This window comes from Rhopilema esculentum, chromosome 8 (assembly GCF_057945365.1).
Source record: "Rhopilema esculentum isolate cy_ngs chromosome 8, ASM5794536v1, whole genome shotgun sequence".
Classification (NCBI taxonomy): domain Eukaryota; kingdom Metazoa; phylum Cnidaria; class Scyphozoa; order Rhizostomeae; family Rhizostomatidae; genus Rhopilema; species Rhopilema esculentum.
The window spans coordinates 9342400-9360855 of record NC_142822.1 but is presented as its reverse complement, the minus strand read 5'-3'; the positions used below and the strand labels follow the sequence as shown (position 1 = coordinate 9360855).

Genomic DNA, 18456 nt, shown 5'->3' with positions numbered 1-18456 from the left:
GAAAAAATCTAGAGGTAGCCATTGTTCAGGCAACGAAACTAAATTTTCCCGATTTGTGATAAAAAATTAATACAAAAAGAAGAAACCGCCTACAAACAACAGGTATAGTTTTTCTTTAATCGTCAAGGCAGTTGTCAATTAAAAAATGTTCTTTCAAATAGTAAAAAAAATCATTCTTTTCAAACTCGGCTTTTTGTCCATGTTTACCTCTTACGACCACGCTGGTCGACATTCGTTTTTGGATGTTCGATTTTATTTATTTCTAGGGTTTCGGCCGATTACAAAAGCAAACGATTACAATAATTTTCTTTTTAGAAGATGAGAAAAATACTGTACGTTTTAGAACAAAGGTTTTGTTTGAAAACAGCGATATTTAGCTAGAATAAATTTAAAAGCTAAAATTCTACGGGAAATTTAGGAGTTATTAAAGATAATATTTACAAAAACGACGTCGGTTGTATGAATTAACACTTCTTCAAATTTGTGAACATCCTTTGCTTGCTTTAATTACGTAAGAGCGGAATTATTCAACTAAAAAGCTTGTTGAACTTATAACAATATCAAAAAATAAAACTGAAGTTTTTTTATTCGTTAATGTGATTAAGTTTCACGATTTTACAAATTTGCTAAAAATATATCACGTGAAACTATAAGCATTTTGAACTGCTCCAGCTTTCAAATTTTACTTTGGGAAGGCAGTCTGAATTTAAGTACCCGACATATTTCTCGTAAGGGGATACGAAAACAGAATATCATATCAAATGTTCTCGTTTTGCTTGAAGCCGTGCACTTCAAATGGATTTGCACACATAAACAAATCAACAAATGGAAAAGCAACCATAACAATGATAAAATCAAAACTATACGATTGAGAAATTAGAATTTCTGTTCATATTTCTTCGCAGCAACAAAGACTATTGCAATCCGTTAACTACAGACATCTTGTCCGTAGAGGAAGGGCATGTGCTCTTCAAAAAAGCCTCTGTTATTATTACCACTGTCCCACAGTGTCGTGGAGTGAAATTTTCGATAGAAAACATGGCAAAGCCAAGATTTCTTTATATGTTAAAACTAGCCTGATTGCGCAATTGCAAAATCCTGATAATCACAAATAAAAAACATCAATTGAATCTTCGCGGAGAGAACAGAAGAGTTTTCCAGCATAGACGGTCGCGGGCAAAATGTAAATATATTATTCAAAAAACGCTGTTCGCGACTGAAGGGTGATGCATATCATCAAAGTTTAGGAGAGAAGAAAAGACAAAACTAGCGGGCAACAGAGTCGTGTTTTTGTTTCTTAAGGTTGAAAACAAAACTAGAAGCGAAATCTCTTTGAATGGAAACGGTGGTTTAACACGGGGTTCCAGGAAAATTTTTCCGCTTTCAAAAGAAATTATTCCTGGCTCAGCGGTGTTTTGGAGACTTTTACAAAAAAAGAAAAAACCACAGTGTGGCAACGTGAAAAATGACAGTAAAGCTTTGTGCTCTCCAGTCTCTCAAAAAACTCAGGTTCTTTAACACAATATCGAAGATTTCTAGATAATTTTAATTTCATCAACAATTTTTTCAAATTTTAACGGTTGTGTTAATTGTCTTTTATAATTTCCCAAAACAATTTCAGTTACAGCGACTGTGGGATTATGCGCATATTTATTAATCAAAAAAGCAACACGATTGTAGTTAGAAAAAAAAAGCTTATTGTTTCAACCGAATTGCTTAAATATAATTGCTAAAGGATTTAGTGCCATCAAAAACATACATCGAAAACAAAATTCTGTTTTATTGCCGAAAAAATGAAAATAGTAGGGTAATATCTGGAAAATTATAAATCAAGAAGATACTGAGTCTAAAAAGATTGTTATAATAGGCAGTATTCTAACACAGCCGAGGGATGCTTAGAGAGACGAAACCTGGCAGCAGAATGTAAACAGGAATTAAAAGATGTGAAATAAAATGAAAATGCAAAATGCCTTACTGGAGTGTGGCGTCGCTCTCAAACGAAGTTGTCCTCACTCCAGCGCTAACCAAACGATCCAAAAATACCGGTATCGAAGGAGGATCGAAGTTCACTTTAGGCTTCGTCGCCATACTTTCATTAGATACTATTTCGTCCTTGTTCTTGACCTTACTAAATCCTTACTTTGGTGCTTGAACCATTACTTCCAAAAGTCCTCCTTAACTCACCGATTCTCGTTAATAATACATGGGAAAAGTCTCAGCGTGTCAACTAAGCGGAGGCGCTATCATAAAACCCGGACCAAATAGCATCCTCATCCAAGCAGTTGCCAGGCACTGAACACCATATAACCTCAAAAACAGCCAGTGTGTCCCTAAGCAGAGACGCCTGCTCAAGGGGGGCATCAGGACCCTCGGGAAACTAACCATTTTTCTTGTTTTTACTATTGTTTTGCCCCTTTTATTGGCGTTTTTCCCCCTTTGCTCACTTCGCGTCGAGGTTCTCTGTTCCTAACGTTAATCAGGGGTTAAGGAGGCCTTTTGCAGCACCAAATTTGTTTAAAAATTTCAGAAAATCTGCTTCTTGACTGGAATTATTTGCAAAATTATATCTTGAATCCTCTCCTCAAAAAAATTACTTGCATTGGGCCTCTGGTTCAAAACAAAGTACTAATTTGTCTCGCAATTCAAAACAAATCAATTCTTCTCGAGAAAATAAACCTCCATAAACACTTGAGCCTAAAATTCAATACAGCTTTGGAAAGCTAGAAAGATAAATCGCCCATATAAGTTTATTTCACAAGTTTCGTAAGCTTGAAAATGCGATTAAAATGACAATGAGGGCTTGGTACCATAAAAGCAAAAAGACAAAGAGGTTTAACATTATCAACACGATTGAAGATCTCATTTTTCATTTCAAGGGAAAGAGAATTACATCGTTACAATATTTCTGGGACTTTTAAGAAAAGTGATTATGTTGAGGAAGAACTGCCCTTACTTCTATAGGCCAATTAAATTAAGCAGAGTTATCTTTGTGCTGCTTTTTTCAACTGTATTTGAAAACAGTTCAAAAAAGCTGTATATCAACTTTGACATAACAAAAATCTAACAAAAACCAATGTCAAACTAAAAAATCTGCTCTCAAGAAGCTTAAAGATTTGCTATGCATTATGCGAGCAGCGGTTAACAAACCACTAATAATAGTATGGTTGTGAATGAATTACTAATTCATTCCTTGCACACGGAGACAGTGTTTAGAATGAAATTGGAAGCGTTCTGTATTCTGATGTGAATATTAATGATAGGCCATAGCATGCGTTCATGCTGACTGTGGGAACACGCCAGACATTAAAATGCTCACCCTTACTTAAACCCATGTATGCCCAACTGGGGAATCCACTTTTCAAAAATCGAATGAAGCGGCCATTTTTTCATTTCACCACGTGGTCTGCAAACACGTATTTTTGTCCCAAGTCCTCTGATTACGTCATGGTGCAATGCATTCTGGTACTTGTAGTACCCGCGAACATTTGTTTATGTTTTGTACGGCGATCGTACGAAGTTCTGTTATTATTCAACGCTGTTTGCTCAAATTATCAAACAAATCATGGAAAATACGGCAGAATGTACCCAGCAGCACATCCCTAGTTTTCTCAAGGTTCTTGCACGGGAAATGATGTTGCAGATAGACTTTCCGGTGTTGCGATTAGGCCACAAAAGGAGAACAAGCTGTTCACTTTGGATGGAGAAGAAGAGGATAGGCCTAGAAAGATATGAATTGACTAAAAGGTTGGACCAAGTCTTTAAAGTTATACCAAACTTCTGAAATGGACAGCTCAGTGGAAGACTCATTTATAATTCAGTAAAAATACTAAAGAGCGTACGTGCACCTTAGGCCTGACAGTGACAGAAGTAAAAATATGGTTATAAATTATGAAAAGAGTCAATGGTGGCAAAAAATAGTTGAACAAGAACAATTTAGTCATCATTAATAAAGATCTGTTTTCAAACTGATAGGAAAGACACTGCCAAGAATGCTGAAGTTCTTTGTTTATATATTTGACCTGATGATGTTCTTCAGTGTTGCCACGCTCGACTTATCGTTTCTCCCTACTGCGCAGGCGATTTCTACCTACTTCCACCTACGCATGTCAACGTGGATTCTCCCCACAAATCCCTGCATATTTCAAAATATCCCTGCGATTTACCCACGTCCATCTATGTTTCTAAAAACAACTTTCAGCGAAAGTCTATTTTAAAAAGCCATAAAGATCGAGGACCCAAAAAACTATTCAACTATAAAGAGTAATGCTTTTGTAAGAAATTACTCTGACGTAAAATTCTTTGCGGAATATCTTTTCATAACTACTTTTTGCATTTGCATGAAAAGTCAGTGGAAATTGAAGTTCAAAGCTATGAAATACAAGCAATCTAATTGTTTGGCCGCAAACAAAAATAAATCCCTACAATTTCCAGAAAACTACCTACTTTTCTTGACTGATCTCGCAGGTTTTCCCTACAGCCTATAAACTTTTGAAAATCCCCAAAGCAGGTAGAAATCCCTACGTGTGGCAACACTGATGTTCTTTCGCCTCTGCTCCAAACCTCTACTTTCAAGTTAGGGGTCTGGGAAACAGGCTATGTTTATACTGCAGCAATTTGTCTGGAGCTCTTCTTGTGCAGACAGGTAAGCCTCGCAAACCCCCAAGAAGGGTCTTCAAGCAGTGTATAATTTTACGGTTCAGATGTAGCTTTTAGTTCAAAAGGTAATTACAAGTAAGCCTTTAGCAGTATATAAATGTTTTAAATTTGAATATAGTTACACTTACTGGCTATAGTACGTGCTCTTACTGGGGATGACTCTTAGCACAAATCTCTGTATAGTCAATGATTAGTCTGAAAAGGGACAAATGACATGTGCCAAATCAAATTTGTATTTTTCGAAGAAAGGCAAATCGTGACGTCAATATGAATGACTACGCCCATTTTCAACATTACTTTCACCAGTGGATAACCCTTGTAAATTGGTTTAAAACTTCAAAACCAATCCCACCAGTTTATGAACCTTGCAAATGGCTTTAAAGTAGGATGTGGTACCCCTGCAGGTTGAAAAGTTTTTGGGAAAACGGCATTTTGGTGCACCCAATTCAGAATATTTTCCACTTTTGCCACACGATGGCACAACCGTAACTGGTACCTCAAAGCCCCTCCAGAAATCATATCTACATTATACCAGAAACATTCTCCTATTGGTCCCATATTTTCACTTTTTGCTCGCTGTAAAATTGCAGTCGGGACGACTTTCTGCCGCACTAGTTTCTGGGTGTGTTATTTGATACATTCTACCGTATTTTCTATAATTTGTTTGATAATTTGAGCAAACAGCGTTGAATAATAACAGAGCTTCGTCCGATATCCGTAGAAAACCTAATGAAATGTTCGCGGGTTTAACTACAAGTACCAGAATGCATTGCGCCATGACGTTATAAGGGGAAAGGTCTCCCTTTTGCACGACATCCAATCCCCTGACAGTCCAAGAACAATTTTGTTGCCCTTGCAATATTTCAACCTGTTATCCCCCGTAAAGAACAATGCTCGCTGGGTTTGTTACACAAGGATGTTTACCCGAGTGGGCTCAGTAACGGGTCTGGAACACAGGCTAATTTCAGGTGATACAAGGGGGTGTCACGCAACGGTTGTGATGCAAGGGGGTTTCAGGGAATTTTCTGCTAGAGATCCCTTGCTCTTTTTATTTTATTTCATCCTTGGTTATCAGTTTTGGCCTACAACCAAGAATACAAATTCTAGTCGAAACCCGAGTAACTTAACAGGATATTTCTTTTTTAATTGGATGCACGAACTTAGGTTAAAAACACCCTTTCAATAAATCAATAAGAACCAGACAATTTTTGTCAATGTTCCATATTCATATCTTTTGGCTGATCTGAAGCTCGAGCGTTTTTGATATTGTTCTTACATCAAATTGATTTTTCTACAACCTAATGCATACTATCAAAATTTCCCAAGACCACCAAATAACATCTTCAGTAGGGCGGTTGATTTATATAATTCATCTGATGAATCACAAGAAAACAGAGTCACTAAACGATGAAATTTAAGAATAAATTAAGAATATTATCTAGCTATGTTTGACTCAACCGGTACATTGCTTTCAAAACTATCTGACTGTTGAGCAAACTCAAATTCAACAAGGTGCTCTCAAACAACCTGTATTGTGATAGTATGTTTCATTCCCAAAGGTAAAATCAACGGATTTATCAAATAATTTCGCCGCAATATTAAACTGATATATGCATTATTAAATGCCCAAGAGAAAACATTTTAGAAATATTATGTGAAATATTCCTTTAAAAACAGTGTGAAATAACAGCATGAGAAAAAACAGATTCTTAATCAAAGTTCTATTTTTCCAATAAAATATTTCCACATTCGATAAATCACTGTCTATTGTTTCTTGAAATTTTCAAATTTTCAAGGCAGATGGCAAAGAAGTTAGACGATTGACCGGCAGCTGGGCTGTTACTGGTCGCAGAGTATTTCCTTATTAAAGGGAATGTCGACAATAGTCAACCCTAACGAACATAAATAAATTGTGGTATCTCTAAAAAGCATTCAATCATGGTAAATAAATTTATCTGCAGGGGACCTTTCCTTTCCGCGTGATCGTTCTAGTTTAATTTTATCTTGGCGGTCGAAACTTGTTCTCAAAATCGGTATGAGGCAACTTCATGTGATCAGTCTGAGGTAACAATGCAGCACGCATATCATGATCCAGCATATTTGGGGGGGGGGGGTGCTCATTTTATCGTTCCCATTCATTGCACTGCCATAAAGGAAATATAGTACAGTTTGCCAATTTTCTGAAGGCTTCAGCCACCAGCCCCCCCCCCCATCCTACTTCTGACGGCCCTGCTGACATTACCTTTCTAAAAACATTCCGTTTCAAAAACGGAAGTTTTTCCATCTAGGGGGTACTTCGTCGCACATTTTTAAACGTGCCGGAAAGGCCGAGAAAATAAAGTTTGTTCACCCACTTTGTCGGCAAATGGCACCTAGAAGCCCCCCCCCCCCCTCTTAAGCATAATAGCTTGCGACAGCCATGGCCCGAATATCATCAAAATCTGTTTTCTTCTCCCTCTGTCCGCCATCTTGCAGAAATGAGAAATTGTCATTGAAGACTACAGACCGCAAATTTTCTTGCAAATTTTTAACTAATGAAAAAACATTGCAGGTTTTCTTTTTCTTAATTTAGCTTTCTTTTCGTTAAATGTAAACCAAGCGGTACGCCATTTGGTCCGTCAAACCGGTTATATAAATATATTCTGGTGACTGAAAAGGAAGCGAAATTCATTTTAAGTCCAGTTCATACAAACTATCAACAACACAAGATAAATAGTTATCGTTTCAAACAATATCGGTTAGTATCGTCTGCAATTATTCCGTGAGATTTGCAGGTAGCTTACTAATTATAGCAAATGAAACTACAAAATTAAAACGGCTTAGATTCATAAAATGGAATTATGAAGGATTAAATCCCACTTCTGTTTGTTTGTGAGCGGTATGAAACGTAATTGGCGGAATCCCAAAAGTTGACTTGAAAACGAGGCTACCATAAAGCCATCGCTGACTTTTTTATTCATGTTGTGGAGTGAGGCTTAAAGGTTTCGAAGAAAACCAGCATATCTCCGCCGACAGTGGCACGAGAGAACAGTGGTATCCACTACAGTACGAGCTGCTTACAGTCAAAACTGAATTGGAAAATGTTTGCAGTAAAGTCTTCCTCTTGTGTCTAAACTACAAAAACCCTATTGCAAATTTTATACATTTGCAATACTATTTGTAGCGAAACAGAGCTTTCCGTTCCCAATAAAAAATCTTTCGACAGATAGTGGTTTGCGAGGAAAGCTTCAAGACAACAACAACAACAACTACAACAACATCAAGAGTTCTCTCTTGCAAACAAAGCTTTGAAGACAACCTTCAGACAACCTTCAGGCTTTCCGCAACCAAAAAGCAAGAAAATCGAAAATTCACAAAGGATAACCCAAACAAACCTATCAAAATTTTAAATACTCTGTCTAAGCATTTTTTTTAATTAAGAAACTCTTTTATCAGGGTAAGGAGGCTATTAAGAGTTAGATAAATTAACTTCATCCTGCTTCTTAAAATTTCAATTTCATGACGTAGTTTTCGAAAGTCAAACATCAATTAATATTAAAGGGGCCAGACCAGCACCGAGTCCTGCGGTTGTGCGTATAATCAAAACAAAACAGTCAAGCGAGATTAAAGAGCCAGGCACAGAGGCTAAAACCAAAGACCATTTACTTGCAGTGAACTTGCAGCTGTTCAAATGATTGGCTGAGGAAAATGATTTGAGAATATTGGTTATCTCTTTGCAACGAAGTATAGCAGACAAAGAGCGAAGTCACCGTGTCTATACGAACGCTTCTCGCAAATCTTCTGTTTTGTCTTTACCAATTACCGGTGCATGTCGTATCTGAAAAACAGACTGCATGACGATCTTCCCCTCTCTCTGGTTTTTCAATCCTACTTGGAGTGCGAGACATACTTGCATATCACTTTTTAAGATATCACTTGATAATCAGAAATTCGATTACAGGCGCACAAATGCTTTTTATAGCACCGTCACTTTTAACACTACAGTGGCGTTATAGGGATGAGATTGCAGGGGGGGGGGGGGAAAGGGTCAAAATGGCGCTCCAAATATCTTGCAATTTGTCTTCAAAGTATTTGAAATGTGCAGAAAAGTACAAGAGTTCGGAACACGTTGATCTTTATCTATCTATCTGCGGCGTATTGTTAGTCAATTACTGACTGGACGTGATAGAGAAATTTTTTAGTATGAAAGATAGTTTGGATTTCTTTGTAAAATTTGACAGTATTTTTGAGTATCGTTGTAGCAGCTGTCTCATAAAACTGCACAACAATGATAATCAGGAGCGTCACTATTGAGGATGATTGGGGGTAGGGAGGGCGCGGTAAGACCGTTTGGGAGCTTAGTGAAGGCGGTCGCCATTGTTGGCGGCAAAAATTGCAAATAAGACGTTCTAGGGAGGGTCGGAAAATGCATCCAAATATTTACAACATCCCCTATAGACTCATGGACAATCCTGGACAATACCCACAAGCTTTCTTCAAAATATGGCCCAAAGGCCGTTGCGAGGCAGGCCTGTTTGGGTCTACTACGAATTTTCCGGGTTCAAAATCATCCTCTGCAATACATTGTGTCGATTCACAACATCTATTTACATATTATTATCAGACCTTCCAACCCTTTAGATCTATAAATCAGAACCAGCCCAGAATATAACTACACTGTCCGAGGCAGCACCATGGTTGCCGCCGAAGGGAAAAAACTTTTGAATTTTGATGCTTCCAGTTTGCTGGAAAATGTATTTTGATGGTTTAAATCGATTTTCTTGGGTCATTGTTAAATATTTTAGCTTATGTAACACAATTTTGTGCAGATTGGGACATAATCTCCCAGCTTTTACTTCCTAGCTTTGTACCTTCTCAATATATGAAATAGTGCCTAATTGGAACTTTTTCCGAGGATCTTGATGGGTTCCTCAAAAACACCCCCCACACACTACCTCTGTACGCCCATGGTATCTACTTTGTGCAAAAATCATTTAGATTTAACGTAAGATTGTGTTTGAAAATCGTTGTTCAGTGCATCAAAGTTAGGAAGAAAAAGAAGTGGTGTGTTGCAAGGTGATTCATGTTCTCTTCGAAGCGATTTATCGTGAATTATTATACAGTGCCCCCTTACCCCCCCCCCCCACCCCCTGCCAGCACGCCACTGAGACTAAGGGAGTTCCTTGCCATTAGCCCTTGTTTATGAATGACTTTATCAAAGTTCCAAACTATTGTTAAGGTGTAATACCACGACAAGGGAGCATCAGTGAGAAAGAAAGAAGGAGAGCTCGAATCCTTCCAAGATATTAGAAGAAAAATATAAGGATCGCTTTGAATTTGGTGTATAAAATCAGACAGTCCAAAGAGTGTGCACAGCTCTCACTATACGGCATCAAGCACTATATCGTTCATTAGTTAACTTTTTTTGTTGCTCCTTTGAAAGGTTCACTCAAAAGAGAAAAATAAACGAAGCAATGGACTATTGTCGTTCTACCAATATGAAAATTTTCATCTTTAGCAAACAGATGCAACGAAATCTTGCAAAACACTGTGGCTAGGACAGCCCATATCACACAAATAACAGCAAAAACACTAAAGCCCCGATAAACCGATCTCCCCAGAATTCAACTTTTCAGTGATTTTCATTGTTTTTGCAACCCTCCCCCCCCTCCTGAGACTTTTCAAAACGCTCTTGAAAAAACTCGCTATAATTCGAACACTCGATGAACCAAACATTCGTTATCTCGAACACTCGTTAACCCGAACCATCGCCCTCCTCGACGTACGAGTAACTGAGATTGTACTGTAATCGTAAGTATTTTATTGATAATACTTATTTCACTCTAATAAATAGTGCAATATTTTCAAGTACCTGTATTGTGTATATCTATATCTAACCGTATGGCTCTGAAAGATTTCATACGATAAAATATTATTCCTTCCTTCCACATATCGATTGGATTATCTAACATTATTTGCTTAACTTGTAGATCTTTCACACGTGACCGTTGTGTTATTACCTCATCATATCTGTAACATGCTCTGGGCATGCTCAGGGCAGCCTATAGGCCATAAACAGGCTTTAGATTGCATCCAGAATTACGCGGTAAGGTTCTAAAGTGGTAAACGCGGTACGCTCGGTTTTCCGAGGTGGAATTGCAGAGTCAAATTTAATTGAATTGATCATTATTAACATAGGCAACGTCAGCAGTGGCGTCGCCAGCTCGAAAAAACTGGGGTGGACAAAAACCAATTTTCGAGGCCTCTCCCTGCAGCCTCTTAGAAAATCCTTTTTTAGTATAATTTATCTATTTTGAAATATTTGGAGAAGCAACTTTCTCGAGCAGCATTTTTGTAACGGTGGCTTTTTTGCCAGTGCGAAAATCAAAATCGATCTGATCAACCTAACACCCCCCAAAGATTTTTCAACGGATTTCGACAAATTAGAAAATCGACTTTTGGGGAAACTAGGATGGACATGTCCACCCCAGTCCACCCCGTGGCGACGCCACTGACGGTCTGCAATCCCTGACAATTTTTTGACAAAATATATTATTTGCAATATCTACTTTTGTTTTCCCTATACGAATTCCTCCTTTCCCCAGAATCAAGTTTGGATTAGTAGTTCTATTATCTATTATCAAAAACATGCAATTTGAAAAAGCAATAAAAATATTTTAAGAATATATTCAGATTCAAAACGAATATTTCTTAAGCATATTGAGGCTGAAAAATTACAGTATTATAATTAAAAAGAGTGCATGACGCTAGACAATTCCTCTGTAATGGCTAGATTTTGCATTATACAATTAATTCTATATTTTCATATATAAACATATTATTTGATTTATTTGAAGGGCTCATCATGCTAAAGATATACATAATATAGGGAAATCAAATTTATCAGGTAAATCAACACATGAATCCAAATTTTATTATTAAAATTTATGCAATTCAGCTACATATTTCTAAAACGAACCAAACTTTATACTTGAATATTTTATACTTGAACTTTATACCCAATACTTGAATATCTAACTATCCACCAGTTTTATATATAGATTTCATTTTCTTGTTGCGATAAGAATTTTGGATGTTGGCATTTCAGTCTTTAATTTTGTTATGTTAAAAAGTTAAATTTAAACCGTTCGATATATTTTGGGTCAATTTCTAATTTTTTTGATTTTTTTCCTTGCATCAATTACACTTAGCTTCTTACTTTTCATTCATCTTATATAAAATCTTACTGTTGTGCTAATTCAATTCACATGATCCAACATTCTGACGTGTAGTTAATAATTTTTTTTAAACATCTCATTTTCATTGAATACATTTTAAATTTACAATTATACGACTCGCTTTTACAGGCATCATATAATTGGCTTACCTGCATTACAATATTTAAAAGTCAATTAGTTCGGGGCATAGCCATGGTTTGTTACGACGACAGAAGATATAGACGGTGCAGCGGATAGAAATGTTCATGAGTTTCATCAAGGTGGATTTAGTCTGATTTGAGTCAAAATTGAGTTGATGTAGCATGTCGGAGAGAGAGGTAGATAACGTTCCCAGAATGCCAAAGGTACTCATAGAAAGTTTACAAAGGTAACACGTTTATAGGCAGGGCTCAGTTCCTTGATAAGATTGCTATATTTCTTAGCTTTTCGAGTACTGTTTTCGTCGACGTTGCTTTCGAACCCAACAGTAAGCTCTAGCATGTAAATGATTCGATATTCAGTTACGAAGACAAGATCTGGTCGATAAGAGTCGCCTGTGATTAAGGAAGGTGATAGAAATGAAGGCAAGTCGGCGTAAAGTGAGCTGTTTCTAGGTGTTGAAAGAGTTTTAGCCAAATATAAAATAGAAATGATAATAATAATAATAATAATAATAATAATAATAATAATGAATCATGACCAGTATCTCCACAGGGTGGCTCTTCGTCTGGTCGTTAAATACTACACGATGTAAAAGTTGCTATATGAAAAGTAAAGATTAAAAAAGTTTAAATTCGATAAAATGTTAATTGTAATTAAAAGTTAGTTGAGAAACGGGAACTCGGCTCGATATTTCATAAGCGTTTATGCAAAACAAGATTGAGAATTTTGTACAATGTTATCAAGCTTGAACCTTCATGAATTGAATTGAGTTTCAATTGTGTACAAAAAAAGTGTACGATATTGTCAATGAATGAAATAGCAAATATTCACAGCAATTAATGACAAGGGAAAATGCTGCTCAGGATTCTGGAAAAAGAGAACCTTTTTCGAGCTCATTTCCCTGCTTAAAACTAATTTCCTACAATGGTCCTGTCACGATCGAATCACGTGTTGCAATTAGGTGTATATCAATGTCCAAATCAGCAATAATTATGAACTTTAAATGGTTTATGATACCATGGGCAACCACTTTTAAAATTTTCGATAGCAAATAAATAAAAAGGAAAAAAAATTGAAAGAGAAATATTTAACGGATAAGCAGTGGCGGTTTAAGGGGGTCCAGGGGGGCACAACCCCATGCCCCGCGTTTATGACAGTCAGAAGGGGCCCTTGTTCGGTCCCACCATGTCCAACGAATTTTAATAAGTTGGTAAAGAAATGAAATTGATCAGAATTTAAAGAAAGAGTGGAGGCTTGTATTGGCTCAAGTAGTAAATCACCTTCCGTTAGTCATCGCTTGAAATAACAAAGAATATTTTGATAATTTAGGAAGAACTAATAAAAAGTTTTTTAGTAAAACATCAGTACGGCTATTCATCAAATATCCTTGAGGCAAAACCATATTATATCGACAGAAATTCTTTTGTTATATTTGGCATAAAATTCTTTTGTTAAAAATGTAAATATACCGACAAGCTATCTTAAATTTGGGGGGACACCCCGCACGCTACGCCCCTGGCTCTACTTGACGCCCAATGTAACATACATTAAAAAGTCGATTTGATTAATATCGAGAAGCTTTGTGTACAGCAACGATTGCGTAGCGTCTAACATTTAACCTCCTAATGGGAAAATCCTGCGTTGACTTTTTTTAACACGCTGTAGTAAGGATGTCACGCCACCGGCTTTGTCGCCTTCGACAGAGTACCGTTTTATGTACAATAGATATGAACGGCATGCGGTGAATAACTGGATAATAATGTGGAAAATTCATTATAATTCACAGCACAAAACAGCACTAAGATTCTATTAGCAATATTCTTAACTATATTTTGGATGCCTAACTATTTGAAAAACTGTTTCTACATAAACAAAACTAAACATGAGTAGTTCTAATTAATTGTAAAAGGTTTCCTACTGTACAAATTTTGCCGTTTTCCTTGCTAAAACAAGACAGGTTTCATGACAATAAAAAGCAACAAAAAACCAATTTAGCATAGTAAATTTTCTTTCCATCGATTCACCGCTCTATGCTTAGAGCTGCGAGTGTTTTAGGCCGTGACGTCATAACTCAAACAAATCAATGCTCTCTCTAGCACAATCGAAAATATATTTGGTGTAGGTCTTCTAGATAATGACAAAGAAAGTAAAGCTGTTGAATCAGGATGAATAATGCAACAGTTAATGAAATACCAAAAATAATTGCCATTTTGCACACTTTTTACGGAAATTATATATGCCGCTGGAGGAGAAGCCTTTGTAATAAAGACAGGGCTAGTAAGCCAATTGCCCCCCCCCTTTCTACTCTCCTTTGGCTATCATGTCAAAAAAAAGATGAACAAAAAGACAGCTTTCAAAGATCTGCAGAGTTAATCCAACCTAGGTTTCATTACATCTACCTCATATGTTCACAAAGATTGTAATACCATTGCAAAATGTTCCAGCAAAACAGGTCAACATAAACCAGATTTGATTCAAACGGCTTAAAAGTTAGAAAAGTTTTAATGAAGATCAACATTTGCGCCTAGAATTCTGTCACAAAAATGAGTAGCTCCAGTTCGTCTACATCGTCAGCCGGTGGAGGCACCAAGGTAGGTATGGGGGGTAATTATCCCCCTACTTTTGTCAAAACATGATCCACGTACATGATCCGCACATTACCCTCCCACTCTGCAGTAGCTGGCACCGCCACTATCATCATCATAATCAATTTATATATAACATATATATTATAGAAGACTAACTTTTTAACAACTAAAAAAGCAAAGTTTCAGCTAAAAAATATATTTTTTTACTAATTATTGAATGGCAAATGTCATGAAAAAAAGAAGACAAACACATAACTAAGACCAATTTCTACCTTCCGACGATAATACACAAACAATTCTTTTGAATTTCACCAAAGACGTACGTAGCTACTCCCTGAACAAGCTATCCCCCCTTAAAGTCTCAAGCAAGTGTCTTGGTACTCTTATTACTAGTGGTTCATCTTATACATTCTCGATTGAATATCTATCATTACCTTACAACCATCGACAACCATTACAATTATCCACTCGCCTAAACAGACGCTCTCCCCACTAAACAGGATATTGCCTGCCAGAATAGGTAGGTTCTCGCCTACCTATTTATGCAAAACGTGCCACATTTGAAACCAAAAAAATATATTATGCCAATTGAGGTCTATTTGGTTTAAGATTTTAAAATTGTTTGGAACCGAAACAGGTATTCGATTGAATTTATTTTCTAAATATTTAATACTGGCTTCCATTAGAACCATAAAGGATTTTTCTTTTGGCATAACATAGCCACATACTTACAGTTCCACCTGGAAAATGTCCAAGTCATTTAAATATATATGGTGAAAAGAAAGGCACCAGACTGAGAGGCTTGCGGTACTTCTACAAAGTACTGTAGGAAGGATAGAACTATTGGACGGACACCATAGATTGAGAAAAATCCGGCCTCTTTCTACGTCATGTCTTGTCCATGTCCCAAATGGTCCATCACCTTTTACATAAACCCCTGACTTTAAAACAGCTATGGACAAATTATACTACAAAATATTTCGAAGAGTATCGGATAAACAAGTGGGTTGGGCAAAATCTTTGACGAAACTTTCCATTGCATATAGGGGAGTCCCTTTCCGTGAATTATGTCAAAAAGAAAATAAAGTTCTGAAATCTGATATGCAACTATGGATTGTGTAAAGATTTTATTGTAAATTTAGGTAACATTTAGTTTTCAAAATTAAAAATATCATTACTTTTTTTATAAATAATGGTTGGCATTTATTAGCCTAATGCTAAAGCCTAACGCCAACCTTTGAAATTAATTGAAATGAAATTAATTGTTATTCTTTATCATAAACGAGTAAAAACTCAAAACTTACACGTTTTAAAAGCCTTGCACAACGATGCAAATGAAATACATTTAAAGAGTTGTTAATCATTGTAAACTAATCATTGTTGTGATATTAATAATATTACAATTTCTGCCCATTTTCTTGATTATTTGCTTTGTCGTCGGATGGCAGTCGCATCCAAAAAGTCAGTGTCCATGCTTTCAATCTCCTCAAGTTTCCGCGCGATCCAGGCGAAAAAATTAGTGAGCTAATCACAAAATGATCAGTGCCATAGGGAGGATAAGATATTGGGTGGCCATATTGGTCGAGGACATTAGGAAAAAAGGGGTTATTCACTGTAAACAAATGTTTTCTATTATTTTTTTAGGTTAGGAGAGGGGAGGGCTCGAGCGAAACTGGGGGGATCTGAGGGGCTCCAGCAAAACTGGGGGGACCGGGCGACTAGAGCGAAACTGGGGAGACCGGGAGGCCATGCCCCCCCCTCCCACTTTTTTGCAGAGGAAAATAAACTTTTTCATATAAAAGTGGACAGAAATTAACTATATCATTTTCTAAGTGACTGTGCCTAGTAATGCCTTAAATGTGCCTTAGCTTGATTGCTATGCCTTTACCATCGAAGACATATATTAAACTGAATATTGGAATTTGAACAAAGAAATCGGTCATTGTCTAAGTCGATCAACGAGCAACTGCTTTTTTAAGATATTGATCGAGAAACCTGATCCAGAATAGCTTGGTGCCAGCACAAACTGACGGAGTTTCGTTCTTTTTATGGCCTAAACTTGGCAAACAAGGTCTGTTTGTTACCTAAAACTTTCTCGGAAACATTTCAAAAAGAGCTACAAAGCAAATTTTTAGGATATGAGCAATAAAGAACGGGCAGATTTGTTCTTAAAAAGTATCATCAAGAAAACTTCAAAGTTTGATTGTAACGGTAATCCATCCCTACTATTAATCTTTTTGTCAAGAGCCTTTTTGTTAAAAACCATTAAGATCAGATGTCCACCTCCAAAAAGTTTAAGATCAGATGTTTAAAATAATATCCTAACTGTTAATATCCTAATTTTTATTTCTAGCTGATAGTTCTTCTGTTTATATTACAATGATAATGTTTTTTGATAAACCGTGTTCCATTTATCCCCCCACCCCCGTCCTATTTTGGTTACTTTCAAAATCTAAAATAAGTTTCATTACAAGCTATACTATAAAGGTTATTCTATAAAACTTTGCAAGACCCTTCTTATTTCAAGTCAACATTACAACAGACTAGACTATAGGACATGTTTATAAAATATAGCTTAGATCTATTGCCTAGGATTTTCCTTCAGTTAAACTCAATTTTAGATAGCGTTTCTGGGCGCTAATGCAGTAACGTACCTCTCGGGATCTATAGGTCCTACATAGGTAAACTATATACCAAACGATAGCATTTGATGTTTCCATTAATATGAGACCATCCACAGGCTCATAGGATGAAGTTTACATCAAAATTACGTTTCACTCGTACCAACGATCAACTGTCGGCCATCTTTATTTACCCGCAAATCATTGTAAACAAGTCGAACATAGAGAAATAAACAAGATACATTGCCGTTTGACACGAAATAAACAGGAAATTAGAATAGAACCAAGAACCAGCATAAGCACATCACTGAAAATAAATCTAAAATTCACCGAACGGCAGACGTGTAGGCCCGCCATTAACGCTGTAGTTCTTAAGACACTATAATTCCAAATAATTTTCTTGCTGCCGACCATTGTGGTGGCCTTTCCTAATCCCTTTCAAGACATTGACACTTTGGCCCCTCCATTTTAAAATACGTTTCGCCGGCCCTGTGATGGTGATCGCGTTCCCAAAATCTCAATTGGAATAGAAAATTCAAACAGCTTCTAAAACTTCAATCGAAAGAGAACGCGAAACAACCAGCGAAAAACGTGTATATCAACCATCGGTTTTTTGGAGGTTAATAGTACACCATTATGTACACATACACTCTTTTTTATAAGAAACAATAAATTTAAGTTCAGGCTGACTGTTCTTAATTTTTTCGAAAATCTGAGGCTGGATTGTTCTTAATTTGTTCTTGAATTAAGAGGGTGTAAGCAGTGCTATTGCTAGCTTTTTTGTTCTAAGGAGTTGTTCAGGCCACATTTGCCAACAAAGTGAGTGAGACAGCCTTAATTTGCTGACAAATTTGAATATTCAACGAAAAAGCACCCACACATTGCTAACAATCCTCGATTTTGAGAACAAACGTTGTTCAAAATTTCATTTTGCAAAAGCTCAGCCTCAGCTTGTTCTTAATTTATTCTTAACTTTTGACCTATTTTGAGGATCTTGTTCTTATAAAACTGTTCTTATAAAAAAGAGTGTATATACGAAATTTTTGTGAAAAAACCTGTTGTCAAAAATCTTGTTCTCTGTTTGGAAAAAGTGATACACGACCCCACGACCCTTCGGCATTGAATGGCTGTCAACACATGGATACAAAAATTTACGAAATTATAAATTGTACTATTTGTAACCATCCAAGCCTTGTGAGAAACTTGCTAAGTTCAATATAGCACGGAACATTA

The 18456-nt window shown here is 36.6% G+C and overlaps 1 protein-coding gene across 6 annotated transcripts in view; it reads right to left on the bottom strand.

The window, feature by feature from the left end:
- Positions 1–18456, bottom strand: part of LOC135694795 (3',5'-cyclic-AMP phosphodiesterase 4C) — a 93072-nt gene that overhangs the window by 48114 nt on the left and 26502 nt on the right. Inside the window, exon 1 of one of the 6 annotated variants that reach the window (XM_065213671.2) lies at positions 1976–9751. The exons of the other annotated variants lie outside the window; for them this stretch is intronic. Coding sequence (XP_065069743.1) covers positions 1976–2088 — 113 coding nt within the window. The 5' untranslated portion in view covers positions 2089–9751. Of the gene's footprint in view, positions 1–1975; positions 9752–18456 lie in introns of those variants that run through there. 6 annotated transcript variants of the gene reach the window in all.